General features: G+C 45.6%; 1 protein-coding gene across 1 annotated transcript in view; it reads right to left on the bottom strand.

Annotated features, from left to right (window-relative positions):
* OXCT1 (3-oxoacid CoA-transferase 1) overlaps positions 1–21,813 on the bottom strand; it is a 58,240-nt gene that overhangs the window by 4,767 nt on the left and 31,660 nt on the right. The window contains exons 9-15 of the mRNA XM_035100569.3: positions 19,705–19,819; positions 19,488–19,582; positions 19,342–19,390; positions 15,014–15,086; positions 14,253–14,328; positions 5,453–5,542; positions 954–1,034 (exon numbers count right to left, since the gene is read on the bottom strand). Coding sequence (XP_034956460.1) covers positions 954–1,034; positions 5,453–5,542; positions 14,253–14,328; positions 15,014–15,086; positions 19,342–19,390; positions 19,488–19,582; positions 19,705–19,819 — 579 coding nt within the window. The remainder of the gene's footprint in view (positions 1–953; positions 1,035–5,452; positions 5,543–14,252; positions 14,329–15,013; positions 15,087–19,341; positions 19,391–19,487; positions 19,583–19,704; positions 19,820–21,813) is intronic.

Raw genomic sequence — 21,813 nt, 5'->3', positions numbered from 1 at the left:
ATTTTCAGTTCTTAATGAGATGAGTTAAATCTGTCCTTTGAGTCCATTATTTCTGAAATATTAGGTTCCAAACTTGAAACCAACGGTCCATTTTTAACTACGCGAACTGTAGCTTCCGTGAAAAACAACGCTTTGTTTACAAACACTACTGTTTTGCAAAGAGGCAGCGCGCGCCAGGGAGGAGGGAGGGGAATGGAGAAGACAGGGTACCTGTGCAGTAGCGCACAAATGAAGCCGACGCGCGCAAAGCATCTTGGGGAGGTGAGCGTTTAGAATGCGTGCGCTGCCTCTTTGCAAAACAGTAGTGTTTGTAAAGCGCCACCTAACGGCATACAGCAGAACTACTGCCTCTATCTAATTCTAGTTTTGCGCTAGACTCTGCTCATGCAGGAAGCGGCCAAAACAAAAAATCTGTTATCATACGAAATATATTTAATATATTTTTTATTCTAATAGCATCTTGCGGACCCCTCTGGCATAGCTCGCGGACCCCTGGGGGTCCCCGGACCACCTGTTGGGAACCACTGGTCTAAGGAAAGGAAAGGAAGGGAGCCTTGCTAGCTGAATGAAGTCAATGCTTCAAGTTGATAAATAACAATTCCCTCCACCTTAGCACTGATTTTGGGGAGCACTTTTGGCTGGATGGGGTTATGAATGCCTTAAATAAAGCAAGGACGCAAGATTGTTATGCAAACTGTAGTATTTGGGAAAGATGGCTTGACTGCTGCACAGTTACAAGAGCTGATAGCGTGTGAGAGACAATTGCATCTTCTTCCTGGGCCAGGTTGGCAACACCCCTTCTCATCAAGGGAGCTAGGATATTAAAATTCAAGTGTTAAGTCATGGGCAACTCAAACCCTCATTACAGGATTATCCAGAAGATAAAAATGCCCCTCCCAAGCTGCTCAGCAAAAAAGATGGATCAGAAGTGCAATGAAAGTAAGATAACCTACCTTTTCTGTTATGATGCGGTTCACACACTGTTTTCCCGTAATTGGCAAAGTGCATTTCTCCAAAATCTTGTGGGCGTTGCCCTACAGTGAACACGCATACAAATGAATGATCAGCTTGTCAGAGAAAACCAGTGGCTTGAAATTCAAAAGGACTCGCAGTCAGCAACTTCAGACTGAGACAAATATATGCTACCTTCAGCTCAGAAGCTTCCACTGTGTTTGCGGACCTGTTGCGGAAGACTCACGAATTCATTGCTGAAATATTCTGAGGACCTTCGTGACATGGGTAGCGATGGCTTACTCAACAAGGCATACACAACAGGACTGGCATACACTCAAGTCAATCATGTGCCTAAAAGTTCACCTGAACATCTTTAAGTGCCAGGGGGAAATGTTCCTCTTCAACCAGGCCTTTGGCGAACGAACATCCTATATCCTTTCAAATGTGTTTGTGGAAGAGGGTGGCAGGGTGGGGGTTATTGGTTTGTTTTGCTTTTGTTCTTTTTTTTTCCTTGTGCATTTTGTGTTTTTGTCTTGTATTTTTATGCTGTGAACTGCCCTGAGATCTACGGATGAAGGGCAGGGTGCAAATTTTATAAATAAAAAAATAGCAATACGATAATAACTTCTGCACTCCCTGTTCCTGCTCACTTCCAGGACACCATGAAACATAGATCCAGAACGAGGGTGACCAGGTGTTCCAGGAAGAATGGTGTAAATTTGTAACATATTTAGAGACTTATTGTGTACATATAAAAATCACTAGCAGGACGGAGATAAAACTCACTAGGTGAAGGAAATTAACGTTCTAATAGGGACGAAAGTAAATGTTGTGAAAAGTTAGGTTAAATATACCCCATTTCTCCGAAAATAAGACGTAGCCATGAAATAAGCCATAGCAGGATTTTTAAGCATTCAAGGAATATAAGCCATACCCCCAAAATAAGCCATAGTGATAGCCTACAAGGTTAAACTGAACCATACTTAATAAAAAAAATAAGACATCCCCTGAAAATAAGCCATAGTGTGTGTTTTTTTGAGGAAAAATAAATATAAGACAATATCTTATTTTCGGAGAAACACGGCAGGATGGAGATGTTATAAATGTGCAAAATAAGATGAAAGCAGAAAGAAGCCAGAAGTGGGACGGAGGGAAGTCAAAGCTCGGCAGAGCAAATGATATAACAATGGTTATGTAATGGTAATATATAATGGTTGCTGTCTACTTTTGGGAAATAAATAAAATAAAATAAATATTTTATTTAAATTATATGGCAATAAATTATATGGCAATGGAAATAAAAATTATATGGCAAAACGAAACATAGACCTAGGAACCACATGGATCAGCAGATCACTGGATCAAAGAATTACAGAGTTGGAAGGGACCCAGAGGGTCATCTAGTCCAGCCTCCAGCAATGCCAGAATCACAGCTAGACCACATAGTTCCTTTCCATGCTTGTGATGTCCCTTCTCAGGGGAGGGAGCAGACAGCAACATTGGTGTTAAAAGGAATCATGTTGGCTGCCTGGGCAGAAATTATTGATGCATTCTGGGATTTCCCACACAGAAGCAGGTTCTAATACTATCGGTATATTTCTAAAATAACTCTGTTAATGCCGCTTCACTTTATGAGTAAAAATCGCATTCCCCCCAGGAATATTGACGTTTTCTTGTAGCATTGCCTAGAACGATACACAGCTATTCTCTGCTCATATTTTGTGATAACAATTTTAAAAATTGTCCCAATATACTGTTGCAATGGCATGTCCTCCTTTATGCAGGGACAGGCAACGGTGTCAAGGACAGGGGTATCTGGGATTATCTTAAAATATTTCCTACTCTCGCCCTATTGTTCTCCTATGATTGGCACATTTAAAAAAAACTAAAAAAAACTGTTGCCTATAATGTTTTTCACAAAATCGAGCCCTCTCTCCAACTCCTTGCAGGTTGCCCCGATTGCAAAAAATAAAATAAAACGGCTTTTCTGGGTAGTCAAGCATCATCTCTTTAAACTGTGGTGATTTTACGAATTTTACAGTGGTGTCGACTCTACCTACCAAAATGGGTTTTTAATTTATTCTCCCCCCCTCCCCACTTTATGTCAGGGAACAATTGCTTCACTCCAATTCCTACCAGTTAACATCTGTTTTTGCATTCAAGGCAGCTAGCCCCGCTGAGTGAAACTGACAGGTATTTAAGGGGAAATGACAATGCTTAATTCAAGGACCTTCCAAGTTCTGTTCCCGGCAAAGGAACAATTCATCTGTGCTATTTTTATAGAAAAGTGTTCATCAACCCATCAGGTATACCTTTAAGGTCATGCAATATCTCCTTCTAGGAGATATTGAAATGCTCCTTGAAATGCTCAGGCTTGAGGAAAGAAGACTGCTTTCCAGGCACCCGCTGTGACCCCGAGCATTGCAGAATGCTGCAGTTAAATATGATCTTGCTTAACTGGTTAAAACCTTTCTACAGAAAAAAAGGCCGCCAGAATGGGAATGGAAGAACAGAGATATCGGCCAACGCCTAGCTAACATCGTCCTATCAAATCTCCCCACAAGCAATTAATAAGGGAAGACTCATGCTTAGCCAAAAGGTCGAAGGTCAAGGGTCAAAGCGTTATTATTTCTAAAATGTGTATTACACGGTCCCATTCGGCAGCGTATTCCCATTGGTCCATATGCACAACACACCCCTCAACTGTGAAGCATACTATTCTCTAAATCAGGTCTATCTGTTTTGGGAGGTGGTGTGGTTTTAATTCAAGCCTGTCCCAAAATGGCTCCCTTCTCTCCTCACCCACCTTCAGGACAATATTTAGTCATTTTCCAGGGATTGGTTTGGGGGTGGGGTAGACAAGAGAGCGTAAAGCCTACCTGTGCCCATTTTATTTCTGGCATTCCCCCCCCCCCCAATGGATCGACATTACACCACCATGCAAACACCATTCCAAGGGAGCTCACTGGTGGGGAATGGCTGCTGCAAACAGTAGCTAAGGAGGCCGGAGACTGGAAAGAAGCATATGGATTGCTTATGGTGGCAAGTGAAGAAGCAGCAAAATAGGGAAACCCAGCCAGATGGGTAAATAATAATAATAATAATAATAATAATAATAATAATAATAATAATAATAATAATAATGGGACTTTAGAAGGTTTCAGAAATGTGGTTAGGAAGGCAAGCTTGTGTGCTGCTGTTGTTGTTGTTGTTTTAAGGTACAAGGGAATTAGTGAGATGAAGAGAGAGGACATCTGTTCCACGACAGAAACAACACAGCAGAAGTGTGGGGAACTTTACCTGTCCAGATGTGGCTGAACTACAACTCCCATTAATCCCAGCAAACATGGTCAATGGCCAGGGGTGGTGGTAGTTATAGTTCAGCAACATCTGGAGGGTCATAGGGCCTCCACACCTGGCAAAGTGTTAAACGCAGAGACAGGAGTCTGCAAGAAAGCCAAAGAAAGCAGGCAATGGACAACCTCGTGCAGGAACAATGGGCCACATTTAATGCTGCTGTTCACTAGGACGGCAGAAATCGGGCAGATCCACACCACCCACTGATATTCAACAAACGTTTAAAGCACATGATTTGCCCAAGAGAATCCTGGGACCTGTAGTTTCCCACTTAAAGAGCTATGGTTTCTAGCACCCATAACAAACTACAGTTCCCGTGATTCTTACGGAAGCCGTAAGAACATGAGAAGAGCCTGTTGGATCAGGCCAGTGGCCCATCTAGTTCAGCATCCTGTTCTCATAATGGCCAATCAGATGCCTATGGGGAGCCTGCAAGCAGGACCAGAGCACAAGGCCACTCTCCCCCTCCTGTGGCTTCCAACAATGGGTATTCAGAAACAATTGCTGCCTCTTGACTAAAGGACCCCTGGATGGTTAAGTCCAGTCAAAGGCTATGGTTGTGGTGCTCATCTTGCTTTCAGGCCGAGGGAGCCAGCGCTTGTCAACAGACAGTTTTCCAGGTCATGTGGCCAGCATGACTAAACCGCTACTGGTGCACAGAGGACTGTGACGAGTGCCGAAGCACACGGAAATGCCATTTACCTTCCTGCCACAGCGGTACCTATTTATCTACTTGCACTGGCATGCTTTCGAACTGCTAGGTTGGCAGGAGCTGGGACCGAGCAACGGGAGCTCACCCCGTCACGGGGATTCGAACCGCCGACCTTCCAATCAGCAAGCCCAAGAGGCTCAGTGGTTTAGACCACAGCGCCACCCGTGTCCCTTTTGACTGTAGAGGCAGAGCACAGCCATCATGGCTTTTAAATCTGCTCTTCCACTCGTGCAACAAAACTTTCCCCTCCTCCCCACAAACCATGCACCCTGAAAACCTGCTCCAGAAAGTTGGAGGAAATCACAAGAGGAGAGGAAGAAGCCCCATTTTGTGACTGGATCTCTGTGCACACAGCACTGGACAGAACCCAGGGTATGTTTTTCAGTCTAAGGAGAAATCCACAGAAGAGAATATTTATAAAAAGTTTACCTTTGCAGAGTGCTCCATAGTGACGACCACTTTAGTTCTTGAGCTGGACACCAAGTCCATGGCACCTCCCATGCCTTTCACCATCTTACCCTAAAAACACAAGATTTCACACAAAAAGGAAAAAGAAGAATCAGGTGTCAACAGCACAGCTCAATATGCCAACACTCTTTGCTTTGATGCATTTAATCTACAGAATCTGGAAATCAAGCATCAGACAAAATGCAAAATTAAGCCAACGGTCCCTTTAGTTTCTCTCAGAATAAATGATTCTTCATAACCTCTCCAAGCCTCTACATATCACAAACATTCCATTTTGAGCGTGTTCCCATATTATTTAAGGGGAAAGGAGATTGATGGGCAAAACGGGGAACTGCATCTTGTCTCCAAATAACTATAATTCTTCAGCACACATGGGTTGTGTGACCAAAAGTTTTGGATTATATTGCTAGGCCATTGAAAGGCTGAATTTAGTTGCAAACCTGGCAGCAACCACTTAGTGTGCCTGGTTGTTTGGGAAATGCAGTCATTTCAAAATGGCAAACTCGAATTTAATTTAATCCACTTTATTTCCCAGGATCCTTCAGGAGGAAGGACTGGGTGTTTTCCCCAACATGTAGGTGACAATCCCACACATTTACTTGAAGGGTAATTCCCATTTGTTTTATGTGACGCAGAAGACTGCCAAGCAAACCTCATGCCTTGACGTATCTAAACAGCTGATCTTTTGGATTGGCCCAATTGTGTGAAAGTTCTGCAGGGACAAGATCAGCATTGGTCCATCAAGCTCAGTATTGTCTACTCTGACTGGAAGCAGCTCTCCAAGGTTTGTGGCAGGGATCTCTCCCAGTCCTACCTGGAGATACTAGGGACTGAACCTTGTTCATGCAAGTAGATGCACTACCACTGAGCCAAGACTCTTCCCCAACTAACAGGTCCGCACCCAAATAAACCTGTTTAGAACTGAGGCAGCACCTAACCAGAGCTGGCTCTGCTTTGTATAAGGCAGAGGTTTTCAACCTTTTTGAGTCCACGGCTCCCTTGACCAGCTACATTCTTTCTGCAGCACCCCTGTGGGGCTCAGGAGCCCAGTAATGTCACTCCTTGCCTCCGGAGCTGGCAGCCCCTCACCTCTTTTTGAACACCCTCCCTTTTGGAGAGTTCCCTCAGCCTCCTCTCCCCTCTCCTTGGAAGTCCTCTGGGAAGCCACTGCTGTAGCCTCTGGTCTCTGAGCTTCCCCCCCCCCCGCCCCAAAGAGAGGTGCCTCCTCCCACTACCCCACAGGGGCCTGGGAAGTACCCCTGGCTAGCCCCAGAGGCACCATTCGCCTGCGGAGCTTGCAACCAGAGCTGCTGCAGCAAACAGCTGTGCAAGCCTTTGGGAGGCAGAGACGCAAGAGGGCATCAGAGGAAGGAGAGAAGGAAGGAAGGAGGGAGGGAGGGAAGGAAGGAGGGAAGGAGGGAAGGAAGGAGGGAGGGAAGGAGGGAGGGAGGGAAGGAGGGAAGGAAGGAAGGAAGGAGAAGAGGAGGAGGAGGAGGAGTTTGGATTTGATATCTCGCTTTATCACTACCCGAAGGAGTCTCAAAACAGCTAACATTCTCCTTTCCCTTCCTCCCCCACAACAAACACTCTGTGAGGTGAGTGGGGCTGAGAGACTTCAAAGAAGTGTGACTAGCCCAAGGTCACCCAGCAGCTGCATGTGGAGGAGCGGGGAATCGAACCCGGTTCACCAGATTACTTAACCACTACATCACGCTGGTGTAGGAAGGAGGGAAGGAAGGAAAGAGGGACAGAGCCACTGGTTGAAAACCACTGGGGTAAGGTGTTAAAGTGAGATTCTACTCATACTCTCCTTCCGCGGAAGAAATTGCAAAGATTTAAAAATAGCAGCACAAAAACAAGTGTTCGGCAATATGTTATATTTGCAGTTTTAGAAATCATTGACTTTCATGAAAAACTAGAATCATAGAATCATAGAGTTGGAAGAGACCACAAGGGCCATCCAGTCCAACCCCCTGCCAAGCAGGAAACACCATCAAAGCATTATAGAATCATAGAGTAAACTAACCATAAGGACGCCTTGAATAAAGTTTCCTTCTTCCTCAAGTCAGTATGTTCAATTTTTTTAATTTTTTTGGTATTGTATGTAAAGTACTGTGTGTAAAATGTAAACAATATTAATATCCACTACTTGCTACCACAGCTTGAGTTATGCAATCCCCTAGTGCTTGAGTACTTTGTTTTCCCATTTCCTCAATAAAAAAGTACATGACTGGACAGAGCCACAGATGAACTGCCGTGAAATATATTTGAAGAGCCCAGTGAACTTTACCAAGTAATGCAAGGAAATTACTATGCTGACACCCCCCCTCCCCCCGCAGTACAAGGAATCCTATATAATAATGTCCATGTTGTCCCTGCGTCCAGATGTCCCGTGTGTCCCTGGGGTACTGCGCATGTCCCCCAGAGACACAGGGATTGGACGGAGGGACAACCAGGGACACAGGGATTGGACCCGTGCTCTCGGGACACAGGGAACAGCCAACTGCCGCTCCGCCAACCGCCGCTCCGAAGCCCAGTCTCATGCTGGAGGTGCGCGGTGAGGCGGCGGGGGAGAGAAGCGCTCCCCCCCCCGGCAGCCTTGCCGCACACCTCCGGCATGGGACGGCGCTTCCTCGGGGAACCCGAGGAAGCCGAAGCGGCAGCGGGCGCGGAGGGAGGCCCGCTTTGGCTTGGCAGCGGCGGGAAGAAGGGGAGGAATTCCTCCCCTTTTTCCCGCCACCGCCAAGCCAGTCCCGGAGCCGAATTGCGGCGCGGCGGGGTTTTTCGCTGTTTGCCTCCCCCAGGGGAAGGCAAACGGCGAAAAACCCCCGCTGCGGACTGGCTTGGCGGTGGCGGGAACATCCCGCCACCGCCAAGCCAGTCCCGGAGCCGAATTGCGGCGCGGCGGGGTTTTTCGCTGTTTGCCTCCCCCAGGGGAAGGCAAACGGCGAAAACCCCCCGCTGCGGACTGGCTTGGCGGTGGCGGGAAGACCCGCCACCGCCAAGCCAGTCCCGGAGCCGATTTGCGGCGCGGCGGGGTTTTTCGCCGTTTGCCTCCCCCAGGGGAAGGCAAACGGCGAAAAACCCCCACTGCGGACTGGCTTGGCGGTGGCGGGAAGACCCGCCACCGCCAAGCCAGTCCCGGAGCCGATTTGCGGCGCGGCAGGGTTTTTCGCCGTTTGCCTCCCCCAGGGGAAGGCAAACGGCGAAAAACCCCCACTGCGGACTGGCTTGGCGGTGGCGGGAAGACCCGCCACCGCCAAGCCAGTCCCGGAGCCGATTTGCGGCGCGGCGGGGTTTTTCGCCGTTTGCCTCCCCCTCAGGGGAAGGCAAACGGCGAAAAGCCCCCGCTGCGAACTGGCTTGGTGGTGGCGGGAAGACCCGCCACCGCCAAGCCAGTCCCGGCAGGCCGCTTCCTCTAGCGCCCGTTTTTAAACGGGCTAAAATCCACTAGTAAAAGCATAAAGCTGGTTCAAAAATCCTTCAAGTGTGTCAGAGAAGGTTGCGGCTACTCATGAGTAAAGACGCTCCACTCCGTCCTTTCTTTCAAGGTTTTATTGTGCATGCTATTTACACTGCAAGATTGTCGGGGAAACATGACTGCTCGGTCCGTATCAGAACCTCGCAATGGCTTCTTCCTGGTCTTCGCCCAGCATAAGAGCCTGGGGACCCCAAAACGCCCCCCCTGCCCTATGGGTGCTGGCACGCCTCAATTCAGGCGTCGGGGGGGGGGAAAACGGACGCCCTGTGTCCGATGGCTGTCTCAGCTCCCCCTCCCCTAGCTCTCCCTCAGAGCGGTGCAATGGCTCTGTAGCATAAGAGAGCCATCTCTCCACTCCGCTCACTTCCTCATTCCTCTCCTCTGGCTTGCTGTTCGTGCTGACGCTGGGTGATGGGCTGGTGAAAATGATGGTTGGGGGCTCTCCGTAAGGAGACCCCCCTGAGAAAGCTATACAAACGCCAATCTGAGCACATGCATGCTCAAAGCTTCCAAAAGATGGGTATATATCCACATTGCGACACTTCCCTCCCTTTGTCCCAATGCTGTCTGAGCAATCCTGCTTTTGAACCAACAGTTATTTACAGAGGCAAACATATAAGGTTCATGCCATTTGCCACTCTTGACATACATCACAGACCCCAGAACTGAATGGCACTTGTGCATATGAAAATGGCAGGCTCACTTGGACCTTTCTGACACCCATGTTCCCATGGGCAAAGAGGCAAGCCACAGTCCGGTCTTAAAAAGCCTTCCTTTAGAAGAAATTATCTGCTGGATCAGTGGGGAAACCTCAAATGATCCATAGGGGGTCACTTTTGGATGCATGCAGCTTTTCCTTCCGTGATAGCTCAGTTGGTGAAGCATGAGACCTAGCACATCCCCAACAGAGTCAGGCTCTGCTTGAGGACCTCCCCATTACGAAGTGTAGAACATTTGTTTATTTTCTAGTTATTAAATGTATACGCCGATCTTCATCCAAGGATCACAAGGCAGTTTACAGTATAGAACCACACAAATGCATAACGTAATAGCAAACAAAACAGTAATGCCTCCTCCCTCCAAAACACACACACACACACACACACACAGAGAGAGAGAGAGAGAGAGAGAGAGAGAGAGAGAGAGAGAGAGAGTGCATCCCTTCTAGGTAATTGGTTCCACTGCGGAATTGCTCTTTCTTTCATCCCAATTTGGGAAATTAATTCCTCCTTAAAGCTCTATAGTCTGGTAGGAGAGCTGAAAATAATGCCAATATATTTCACATCTGGCAAACCATGCGCCCCTAGGGTTTCAGAGAGTACATGGGGAGACGAGTCTAACAAACCTGGAACACAAATTTTCACGGCCCTCTGCTGGCCCATTTACCAGAAGCAATGTATTTAGTGTTAACTCTGGAAGTGTATACTAGATTGTGACCAAACTAAGCCTCCTAGAGCAAAATATAGATAGGAGGCCTAGTTTGGTCAGAATTGGGTATACACTTCCAGAGTTAAATCTAAACACATCCCTTCTGGTAAGTGAGCCACCTTAGCTGCTAGAGTAGAAATTTGTGTCCTGGGCTTTTTAGACTCTTCTCCCCATGTACTACCAGAAACCAAAGGGGCACATTGATTGGCAGATGTGAAATTCTTTTCAGCTCTCCTACCCCCTATTTAGGATCTTGACTTACACTGACCTCTAAAGATAATAAATTGCTGCATTCATTAATGTACCTGACTTTGCTTGTCTTGTGGCATCTATGGAAAACCAAATGCAAATACACACCCTGGAAAGGGGCAACATTTTGGACCACATCTGTGTTTTTTCTGGTATAATAATAATAATAATAATAATAATAATAATAATAATAATAATTTATTATTTATACCCCGCCCATCTGGCTGGGTTTCCCCAGCCACTCTGGGTGGCTTCCAACAGAAAAATAAAATACAATAAGTGTGGTAAGCCACACCATGCATTCTTTCTTATTGCTCTTATAATAACTCTTAAGATAAGTAATCTTTAAGAGAGTTCCTGATACCCTCTTCCTCTCCCTTTAGGGTAGCCAATGTGGTATCTTTCAGATGGTACTGGAATATGACTTCCTTCACTGTACCCACCCCACACACATGGGAGGCTCTCAATGCCTGAAAAATACCAAGCATAAAGTAATCCTATTCCTGGTTACTTGGGAGTCATACGTTAGTCTACCATTTCTGAAGTGGAAGAGTCACGATGAGGTGACTTTCCCCCCACCCACCCACCCTGCAATACTTACTGCCCCATGGGGTTGCTGTGGAGATAAACAGGAGAGCAACTTTAAGGCCCTTTGCAGATAAGCACGACAAAGAAGCATTCAAGGAGGCTAGAAAGGGTTCTGCCTGATTCCCTGGGGGGCCTGCCGCCATGGTAGGTAGCCTCGTCATAAGGCATCTTCAGTAATATGGTTTTGCCCAGGAGACACAGCTGCCAGGAGCAGGCATTTCACAGGAACCCCTTTCTGAATACAAAGCGAGCTGGCAAAAGTTGGCAGAAAGTTTTGAAGCATTTGCATGCCGACTGTAGAACTTTCCCCAAATTTATTCTTCAGGATTCGTCAACAGTTAGCCTCAGGGCATCTGTCACTGGTTCAGCGGTTTATTTGCTGTTGCATCAGATCAGCAGCACCAGTATTTATGGTATTAATATTAATAAATCCCTAGGAGACCTCATCCATCACTTTTAATCTCTTCTCCAACTCCTACCCCATTGCTCTTAAAGTGTGATCTTCAACGGCTCGGGGCTATTTTACCAATATAAAAGCATCATTAGTCAAAGAAACTACAGCCTCATATTCAACGCTTCTGTCGGGGGAGGGGGGTTTTCCACCCAGAAGAGCAACGTAACTCATCGCAAAATGTACTTCTTGATGCAACCATTCCAGATAACTCATCACAAAAGAACCAGTTTAAAATTGCGCTTTGTGTTTGTTTTTTACAAGATAGAACCAGCTAAAACCAAAAAATTTAATCCACAGTAATTCTGTATTTTCCTGCGTATAAGACTACTTTTTAACCCAGGAAAATTTTCTCAAAAGTTGGGGGTCGTCTTATACGCAGCCAAAGAAGCGATTTCTGGCGCTGCAGACATTTTGGAAATGGGCAGCGCGGCGCCGGAAATCGCTTCAGTGCATCCAGACACGATTTTTGGCTTCCGGACATGCGCAGAAGCGATTTCTGGCGCTGCAGACATTTTGGAAATGGGCAGCGCAGGCATGTCTGGCCCACGGACGATTGTAGGAAGAGGGGTAGTCTTATACGACGAGTATATCCCAAACTCTATATTTTAACTGGAAAAGTTGGGGGTCGTCTTATATGCCCAGTCGTCTTATACGCCGGAAAATACGGCAGGGCTTCAAATACTATTAAGGAAAAATTGCTAGTCTTTTCAAAATGGACATACTACAGGGTTGGCAACACCTCCTGCAAATCGTAAAAATAATGACTTGTGCATGGTCTATGTCAGAACGTATTATTTTCCTCCTATTTCAAATGAAGGTGTATCTCATCTGAAAAGAGAGCTCCTGGGTGCTGCTGTGCTTCAAATCTGGGGGGTGAGGGTATAGGAGTAGGCTGGGGGTCCCCCCCATTCTTTCAAAAATGATACCCCCACTGTTCACATGGAGCTTAGTAGAGTATGAAAAGAATAATTTCATTCATACCTACATGCTTAGTCAGAAGTAAGCATCACTGAGTTCAATGGGACATACTCCCAGAGGTTGTGCAATTGTGCATAGGACTCCAGCCCAAGGCAGACTTTCTTTTAAGAAACTAGACTATAGTGAGGATCTTAAACACTAACAGCAGGTTTAGAGCAGGAGGAAATGATGGCCATTCAGATCTTGCTGGACTCCAAGTCTAATCATCTCTGACCACTGGCCATGCTTGCTGGGGCTGATAGGAGTTGGACTCCCAACAAATATCTGAGCACATTCAAAGGATAGGTTAACTCTAAGAAGCCATTGCTCTTTCGGATTCCAAGAAAAGCAAAGAGGGCCTAAATATTACGTTAGATTCATCTTTCGTTGCTCAAGCCTCAAGTCAAGAGGGAACCAGACTATTTTTTCCAGGATCCCTAAATTGGTGTTAGGCGAGGCTGCATAAAAAGGCTTAACTGCTGAGAGTGAAATATCACAAGTTGCAAGTTCTCAGTGGGAGGTGGATAGACTCTGAACTACAGTCATACACACTAAGAAAAGGAAATCCTTGCAATAATTGGGGGAGGGGAGGTTTTTTTTTTAAAGCCCATATTATTGTGATGGTGATGACTGCATTACATGTGTGTTTACTTCTGGAACCTGATTTAATTCCTTCTGTAACCTACATTTAAGGCTTTTGCCAATTTCTCTATGGACAGCTGGATTCCTTGTTGAAAAAGCCAACGTGTCTAGGAATGACTAGATTACCAAGTGGAGAACCAAAGATGCTTAGGGAAGGGCTGTGGCTTAACAGTGAAGCGTCTGCCTTGCGTGCAAAAGGTCTCAGGTTTGATCCCCGGCCCCTCCAGGTAAGGCCACCTGAAATCAGGAAGAACTACTGCCAGTCAATTTAGACAATACTGAGCTAAATGGGCCAGTTATAAGGCAGCCTCCAAGGCTCAATTGGTAGGTGAAGATTACTAGCCCGTTCTCTACTTTGATTACACAATAACATGTTTTGTTAGAAGGAGTCGTGAGCACCCACCCTGCTCTTGCGAGAACTTATGAACTAGTGGTGAATTTTTTTATATGTAAAAAAAGAGAAGTTCTTCAATTACAAAACAAAAACAAAGTGTTAGCAAAGTGTTAGCAAAGTGTTAGGATCACTGCATGCATCCAAAAGGAGTCATTTTTACTATTGTTGAGAACACATCATTTCAGTGGGAGGAGGAGGAGGAGGAGGAGGAGGAGGAGGAGGAGGAGGAGGAGGAGGAGGAGGAGGAGGAGGAGGAGTGTTTGGATTTGATAGCCCACTTTATCGCTACCCGAAGGAGTCTCAAAGCGGCTAACATTCTCCTTTCCCTTCCTCCCCCACAACAAACACTCTGTGAGGTGAGTGGGGCTGAGAGACTTCAGAGAAGTGTGACTAGCCCAAGGTCACCCAGCAGCTGCATGTGGAGGAGCAGAGACGTGAACCCGGTTCACCAGATTACGAGTCTACCGCTCTTAACCACTACACCACACTGGGTCACAATGAAAAGACGCTTCTAAATGCTTCGAATAAAATGCAAATATATAATAAGGACCCTTCTCCATCTACTTACAGGAATCATCCAGTTGGCTAGATCACCATATTTAGACACCTGCATCGCTCCAAGCATTGTCAGGTCAACATGCCCCCTGTTAAAAACAACAAAGAAAGAAACGAGCACGCTTTTGGCATCAGAAATCCTGGCACAATTTTTGTTTGTTCCATCTACAAACCCACTAACCATTCCTGAACGGTACCCCTCTATAAAAGCAGTGGCAGAAAAATAACTTTAAAATCAAGCACTGCTGGGTAGCTGCGAGAATAAAATCCCATGCACATTGAGGCTGCCATCTTATACCCAGTTACCTAGGAGTAAGCTCCATTGAAGTCTATGGAACTTACTTCTAAGGCAGGTATAAGGGTAGTGTCGTTACCTGGGATTATGTCCCACCGAACTCAGAGGCCTGGGCTAATTATCTACATGTCAAACTTGGGACCACTCGGCATTCGCTAAACAACACACCAACGCTAACAACAAAGCGACACTGCACAGCCTGTGCCACAAGATCGCCCTTAATACTCTGTTCATACAACACAAAAGATTAGTACAAAAAAAGTGTTGGCCTGACAACCGACAGCACCAGCCGAGATGACTATTTTGAGTTCGATATCCAGCTGCTAAATCTATTGAGTTCCAATACCCAGCTACTAATTATTTTGCTGTTTCACAGAAGACTGATGGATAGTCACTTTGGTGTGGGTTACTAATAAGTTCAGGTACCAGCTGGGCCTGTGCTCTTGACATTTAGCAAATTAGTTTTTTTCGTTACCTACCCTCGAATCATTGCAAAAGATTCGTCGCTAGAGAAGTAGGAAGCCCCTGGAAGCACGGTGACGGTCTCTTTGCCTGCAGAAGGAACTCGGTGTTAAGTTTGCTATGGCCAACAGGCAAAAATCCCAGGGTGGTGCTGGGAATCGATGTTGTCTGTGTCACACAACAAGGCTTCACAAAGCTTCTACTCTTTTGGGGGGTGGGGGTGGGGAGGTGAGGAAAACACAAAGGCAAAAGCAATAAAACACAAATGACAAGAGTCCCTCCAAACTTCAAGTAGACCCTTCCAGACCTTTATATATTAAAAGGTTGCAGAGAAATTAAAGCTTGCCTAAAAGCCAGCGTGCCATAGACGTTCAAATGCTGTACAGTGCTACCTTGGTTCTCAAACTTAATCCGTTCTGGGAGTCCGTTCGACTCCCAAAACTGTTCAAAAGCCAAGGCGCGGCTTCCGATTGGCTGCAGGAGCTTCCTGCACTCATCGAACGTTTGGCTTCTGAAAAAACTTCGCAAACCAGAACACTTACTTCCGGGTTTGTGGCGTTCGGGAGCTGATTTGTTCGACAACTAGGCCGTTCGGGAACCAAGGTGCCACTGTATTTGAATTGTATCAGGAAATCAAGCTTGCTGAATGACCATGGGGCACTCGTTCTACCTACCTCTGGGGGTTGTTGAGAAGATAAAGGAGAAAACTGTACATGGCATGTCCCCTTTGAGACACTGATAGCTTTCCCAGAAAGGCCTGGGCAAGAAACCCTAACCTACCTGCATACTTGCTTAAACCCTCAGTTGGCTCCAGACCTTTGCTGGAGGAACATCCCAGGCCAGCCTTTCTCAGCCTCGAGTTCCCATATATTGTTGGACTACAAGTCCCATCCCCTTCATGGATCAATGCCTTGTCGTGGCGAAGGGGCTTGAATAACTCAGAGAAGCTATGAGCTATGCCATGCAGGGCCACCCAAGATGGACAGGTCATAGTGGAGAGTTTTGACTAAACGTGATCCACCTGGAGAAGGAACTGGCAAGCCACTCCAGTAACCCTGCCAAGAAAACTCCATGGACAAAGACAACAGGCATATAAAAGTTATGACGCTGGAAGATGAGCCCCTCAGGTCGGAAGGCGTCCAACATGCTACTGAGGAAGAGCGGAGGACAAGTACAAGTAGATTCAGAGCTGATGAAGCGGCTGGGCCAAAGCCGAAAGGACGCTCAGTTGCGGATATGCCTGAAAGCGAAAGGAAAGTCCGATGCTGTAAAGAAAAATATTGCATAGGAACCTGGAATGTAAGAACCATGAATGGAGGTAAGCTGGATGTGGTCAAAAATGAGATGGCAAGAATAAATATCGACATCCTGGGCATCAGTGAACTAAAATGGAAGGGAATGGGCGAATTCAGTTCGGATGACTATCATATCTACTACTGTGGGCAAGAATCCCGTAGTAGAAATGGAGTGGCCCTCATAGTCAACAAAAGAGTGGCAAAAGCTGTAATGGGATGCAATCTCAAAAATGACAGAATGATCTCGATACGAATCCAAGGCAGACCTTTTAACATCACAGTAATCCAAGTTTATGCACCAACTACCGGTGCTGAAGAAAGTGAAATTGACCAATTCTATGAAGACCTACAACACCTTCTAGAAATGACACCAAAGAAGGATGTTCTTCTCATTACAGGGGATTGGAATGCTAAAGTAGGGAATCAAGAGATAAAAGGAACAACTGGCAAGTTTGGCCTGGGAGTTCAAAATGAAGCAGGGCAAAGGCTAATAGAGTTCTGTCAAGAGAACAAGCTGGTCATCACAAACACTCTCTTCCAACAACACAAGAGACGACTCTACACATGGATATCACCAAATGGGCAGCATCGAAATCAGATTGATTATATTCTCTGCAGCCAAAGATGGAGAAGCTCTATACAGTCAGCAAAAACAAGACCTGGAGCTGACTGTAACTCAGATCATCAGCTTCTTATAGCAAAATTCCAGCTTAAACTGAAGAAAGTAGGAAAAACCACTGGGCCAGTAAGATACAATCTGAATCAAATCCCTTATGAATACACAGTGGAAGTGAGGAACAGGTTTAAGGATTTAGATTTGGTGGACAGAGTGCCTGAAGAACTATGGATGGAGGCTCGTAACATTATACAGGAGGCAGCAACGAAAACCATCCCAAGGAAAAGGAAATGCAAGAAAGCAAAATGGCTGTCCAACGAGGCCTTACAAATAGCGGAGGAGAGGAGGCAAGCAAAATGCAAGGGAGATAGGGAAAGATACAGGAAACTGAATGCAGATTTCCAAAAAACAGCAAGGAGAGACAAGAGGGTCTTCTTAAATGAGCAATGCAAAGAAATAGAGGAAAACAATAGAATGGGGAAAACCAGAGATCTGTTCAAGAAAATTGGAGATATGAAAGGAACATTTCGTACAAAGATTACCATAATCAAGGACAAAAGTGGTAAGGACCTAACAGAAGCAGAAGACATCAAGAAGAGGTGGCAAGAATACACAGAGGAATTATACCAGAAAGATATGGAGGTCTCGTACACCCCAGGTAGTGTGGTTGCTGACCTTGAGCCAGACATCTTGGAGAGTGAAGTCAAATGGGCCTTAGAAAGCACTGCTAATAACAAGGCCAGTGGAAGTGATGATATTCCAGCTGAACTATTTAAAATTTTAAAAGATGATGCTGTTAAGGTGCTACACCCAATATGCCAGCAAGTTTGGAAAACTCAGCAATGGCCAGAGGATTGGAGAAGATCAGTCTACATCCCAATCCCAAAGAAGGGCAGTGCCAAAGAATGCTCCAACTACCGCACAATTGCGCTCATTTCACACGCTAGCAAGGTTATGCTTAAAATTCTACAAGGCAGGCTTAGGCAGTATGTGGACCGAGAACTCCCAGAAGTGCAAGCTGGATTTCGAAAGGGCAGAGGAACCAGAGACCAAATAGCAAACATGCGCTGGATTATGGAGAAAGCTAGAGAGTTCCAGAAAAACGTCTACTTCTGCTTCATTGACTATGCAAAAGCCTTTGACTGTGTCGACCACAGCAAACTATGGCAAGTTCTTAAAGAAATGGGAGTGCCTGATCACCTCATCTGTCCTATGTGGGACAAGAAGCTACAGTTAGAACTGGATATGGAACAACTGAGTGGTTCAAAATTGGGAAAGGAGTACGACAAGGTTGTATATTGTCTCCCTGCTTATTTAACTTATATGCAGAATTCATCATGCGAAAGGCTGGACTAGATGAATCCCAAGCCGGAATTAAGATTGCCGGAAGAAATATCAACAACCTCAGATATGCAGATGACACAACCTTGATGGCAGAAAGCGAGGAGGAATTAAAGAACCTTTTAATGAGGGTGAAAGAGGAGAGCGCAAAATATGGTCTGAAGCTCAACATCAAAAAAAACAAGATCATGGCCACTGGTCCCATCACCTCCTGGCAAATAGAAGGGGAAGAAATGGAGGCAGTGAGAGATTTTACTTTCTTGGGCTCCTTGATCACTGCAGATGGTGACAGCAGTCACGAAATTAAAAGACGCCTGCTTCTTGGGAGAAAAGCAATGGCAAACCTAGACAGCATCTTAAAAAGCAGAGACATCACCTTGCCGACAAAGGTCCGTATAGTTAAAGCTATGGTTTTCCCAGTAGTGATGTATGGAAGTGAGAGCTGGACCATAAAGAAGGCTGATCGCCGAAGAATTGATGCTTTTGAATTATGGTGCTGGAGGAGACTCTTGAGAGTCCCATGGACTGCAAGAAGATCAAACCTATCCATTCTTAAGGAAATCAGCCCTGAGTGCTCCCTGGAAGGACAGATCGTGAAGCTCAGGCTCCAATACTTTGGCCACCTCATGAGAAGAGAAGAATCCTTGGAAAAGACCCTGATGTTGGGAAAGATTGAGGGCACTAGGAGAAGGGGACGACAGAGGACAAGATGGTTGGACAGTGTTCTCGAAGCTACCAACATGAGTTTGACCAAATTGCGGGAGGCAGTGCAAGACAGGAGTGCCTGGCGTGCTATGGTCCATGGGGTCACGAAGAGTCGGACACGACTAAACGACTAAACAACAACAACACAAGTCCCATCATCCATAGCCAGCAGGGGCAGCGGTCAGGAATGATGGGAGTGGTAGTCCAACCCAAGGTTGAGAAAGGAGATTGTTGCTCTTGGACGCCTGCAACAAACTTGAATTCCGCCTGGCTCTATCTGAAGCTGTCCATGGTTCTGTTTCTCTGCTTTCCTCTCCCACCTCCCCATTAACTTCTTGAAGGAAGGACAGTATAAATATGTGGAAGAAGGACAAAAATCGGGTTTAACCTGCATTGATGAGATCAGGGTCAACTTCATTTTCAGATGGGTAAGGTCCCTAGTTAAAACACAAAGCAAACACTTGCATTAAATTTCCAGTCCAACAGTTGTGTTGTGTTGTGTATGGATTCCCGTTGCCTGTGTTCCATTCTTACCAAGCCAAGGACTCCATTTTCACTCTGTAGATGAACAGTTATATCTGGACTGATGAAGTTGCTGGCAAGCAGTGGGATTCCAATACCCAGGTTAGCTTAGACAGATCGGTCAAGGTTAAACGGATCCAAGTTCTTCGTTCTGTACATGAATTTATTTAATTCAAATGCACATCGATTTTTTTTAAAAGCAATTGCATTCCACACAGCCAAAGGATACCATACATGCCATCCTCAAATTCAAGGGCCGCTCTCCTGATGATCCTCTCTCTTACGTTATCGCTATCTTTCTTCTGCTTGCCTTTGCTGTCTTCAGCTTTGCGTAACGACAACCTCTAGAAAAACAAGCAGAGTGAAGAGGGTGGTGACAACTGCGCTCTTTCATGGAACATTAAGGACCAGCATATATTGTATCACAGTCGGTAAAGGCACCCTGAAGCAGCAAGAAATACATTTAAGATACCCTGGGTTGGTTTATGCTAAACACTGGCCTGATTTGCACATGGCGTAAACCAAACTATCACTTACTGTGAACAATCATGTGTTTCCCGTGCCCAGAAAGACAGCCATTGCTGTTCTGTTTCCCCCTACAGCCAATGCTAACTCAGCTCACCACCTTTCTGAGTCTATACTTCTCCCCAAACTTCACCCAGCAGGTCATGTAAAGAAACGACCTTATACCAGGTCAAATGATTTGTCCCTCTGGCCCAGGGGTGGGTGGAGCCAGAGTAAAAAAAAAAAGAGAACAGGGCAACCTTGTTTTCATTCCCTTTCTCCATTTCCTCCCCATCATGCAAGGTTGCTAGAGGAGGGACATCTTGTTCTGGTCAGAATTTCACCCATTTTGGTACAGACATCCCACTCAGTTTCCGCCCAGTCTTCCACCACACACATGAAGTTAGGGCAATGGCCGCAGGCTTGCCCCTGAGACTGGGATTTGAGAAACACCTTCTAGTTACAAACAAGTGCCTACTTAGGCATGTACAAATCTGTCATTTTCAATTCTCCAAGTTTCCCCTTTTCCCTCAGTCTTAAACTCAGTTTTCCACATTTCCGCAACAATTTGTGCGTTGTTCTTTAAAAAAAAATCCTCATGAAAGTTTCACCAGCATTCACTGCTTATTTCTGCTAGCAAATGTTCTGTTTGTATGTAGTCCTGACTCAATACTGTACACACATTTAGGCAAAGCCATCTTCCCTAACTTAACTGTATTTTTTGCACGTTGTTTTCACCAATATCTTAATTTTGCATCGCAAAAAGTGCAAAGTTCATAGGCTAGCGGCATTTTCGTTTGCCTAACCCTTCAAGAAACGCAAATTAGCTTCTCATTAGAATGCCAACAAGATCAAACTCCTCTTCCATTCCTTAGTGCCTGCCACTGGCTCACATGATGAATTTATACTCTACCTTTTAGGAAAACTTTCCAAGTTATGGAAAAACACTGAGCTATAAGGACCCTCCCCAAACCAACAGTTGTGAACACAGCCTTTGGGTGAGTGAACAATACGCTTGCCTGGTCCTTCCTCAGGTTATGCCTGAGCAACAGAAGCCCATTTCACCAAGGAAAAGTCTCTTCCAGGTTCTGCTTCAAAACCCAAGTGCTGCTCCAGGTTGCCATCTGCTGTTACCGTTTCATACAGCATGCCAACTCCTCCCTAACCCAATGAAGGACTGACATTAAAAAACAACACATTATCAGTAGCGGATCAGGGAAGGTAAGACACATGCCCAAGAAGCCTTTTCCAGAGTGAAACTGAAGCAGACTTGCCAAAAGAGCAGAAAAAACTATTTATGTACGCTACAACAGCGGCTAGGACATTACTAGGCCAAAAATGGAAAGACGACAAGATACCAACGAAAGAAGAATGGCAAGAAAAACTGATTGAATATGCTGAAATTGCGAAGACAACTGGAAAACTTAAAGAGACAAGGACAATAGAGATTCCAAATAAGACTGGGAACCGTTTATGTTGTATTTACAGAAACATTGTAAAGAAGTGGACTCACTAACAGGGTCTGAGTAAACACAATTGAGAAAACAAACACAGAAGCGAAGATGCAATAATTGGAAACATAACAAAGTGTAAGATGTAATGTGAAAAGAATTATGGTGTAAAAATGATAAGAATATAACATTTAATTTAAAGATTACAATATTAAGGCAGAATAAAATAAGCAGGAGAAGCAAATATTTACAGTACCAGAAGAAAAAGTTGAGGGAAGTCATGGGAGGGGGGGTGGGGGAGATTGGGAATTACCATATTTTTCCGCCTATAGGACGCCCCCATGTATAAGGCCCCCCCCCCATTTTTGCGGACTCAATTTTAG

The sequence above is a fragment of the Zootoca vivipara genome, chromosome 10 (assembly GCF_965207765.1).
Source record: "Zootoca vivipara chromosome 10, rZooViv2.hap1.1, whole genome shotgun sequence".
In the NCBI taxonomy this organism is placed as follows: Eukaryota; Metazoa; Chordata; class Lepidosauria; order Squamata; family Lacertidae; genus Zootoca; species Zootoca vivipara.
This window is presented reverse-complemented; position numbering and strand designations above follow the sequence as displayed.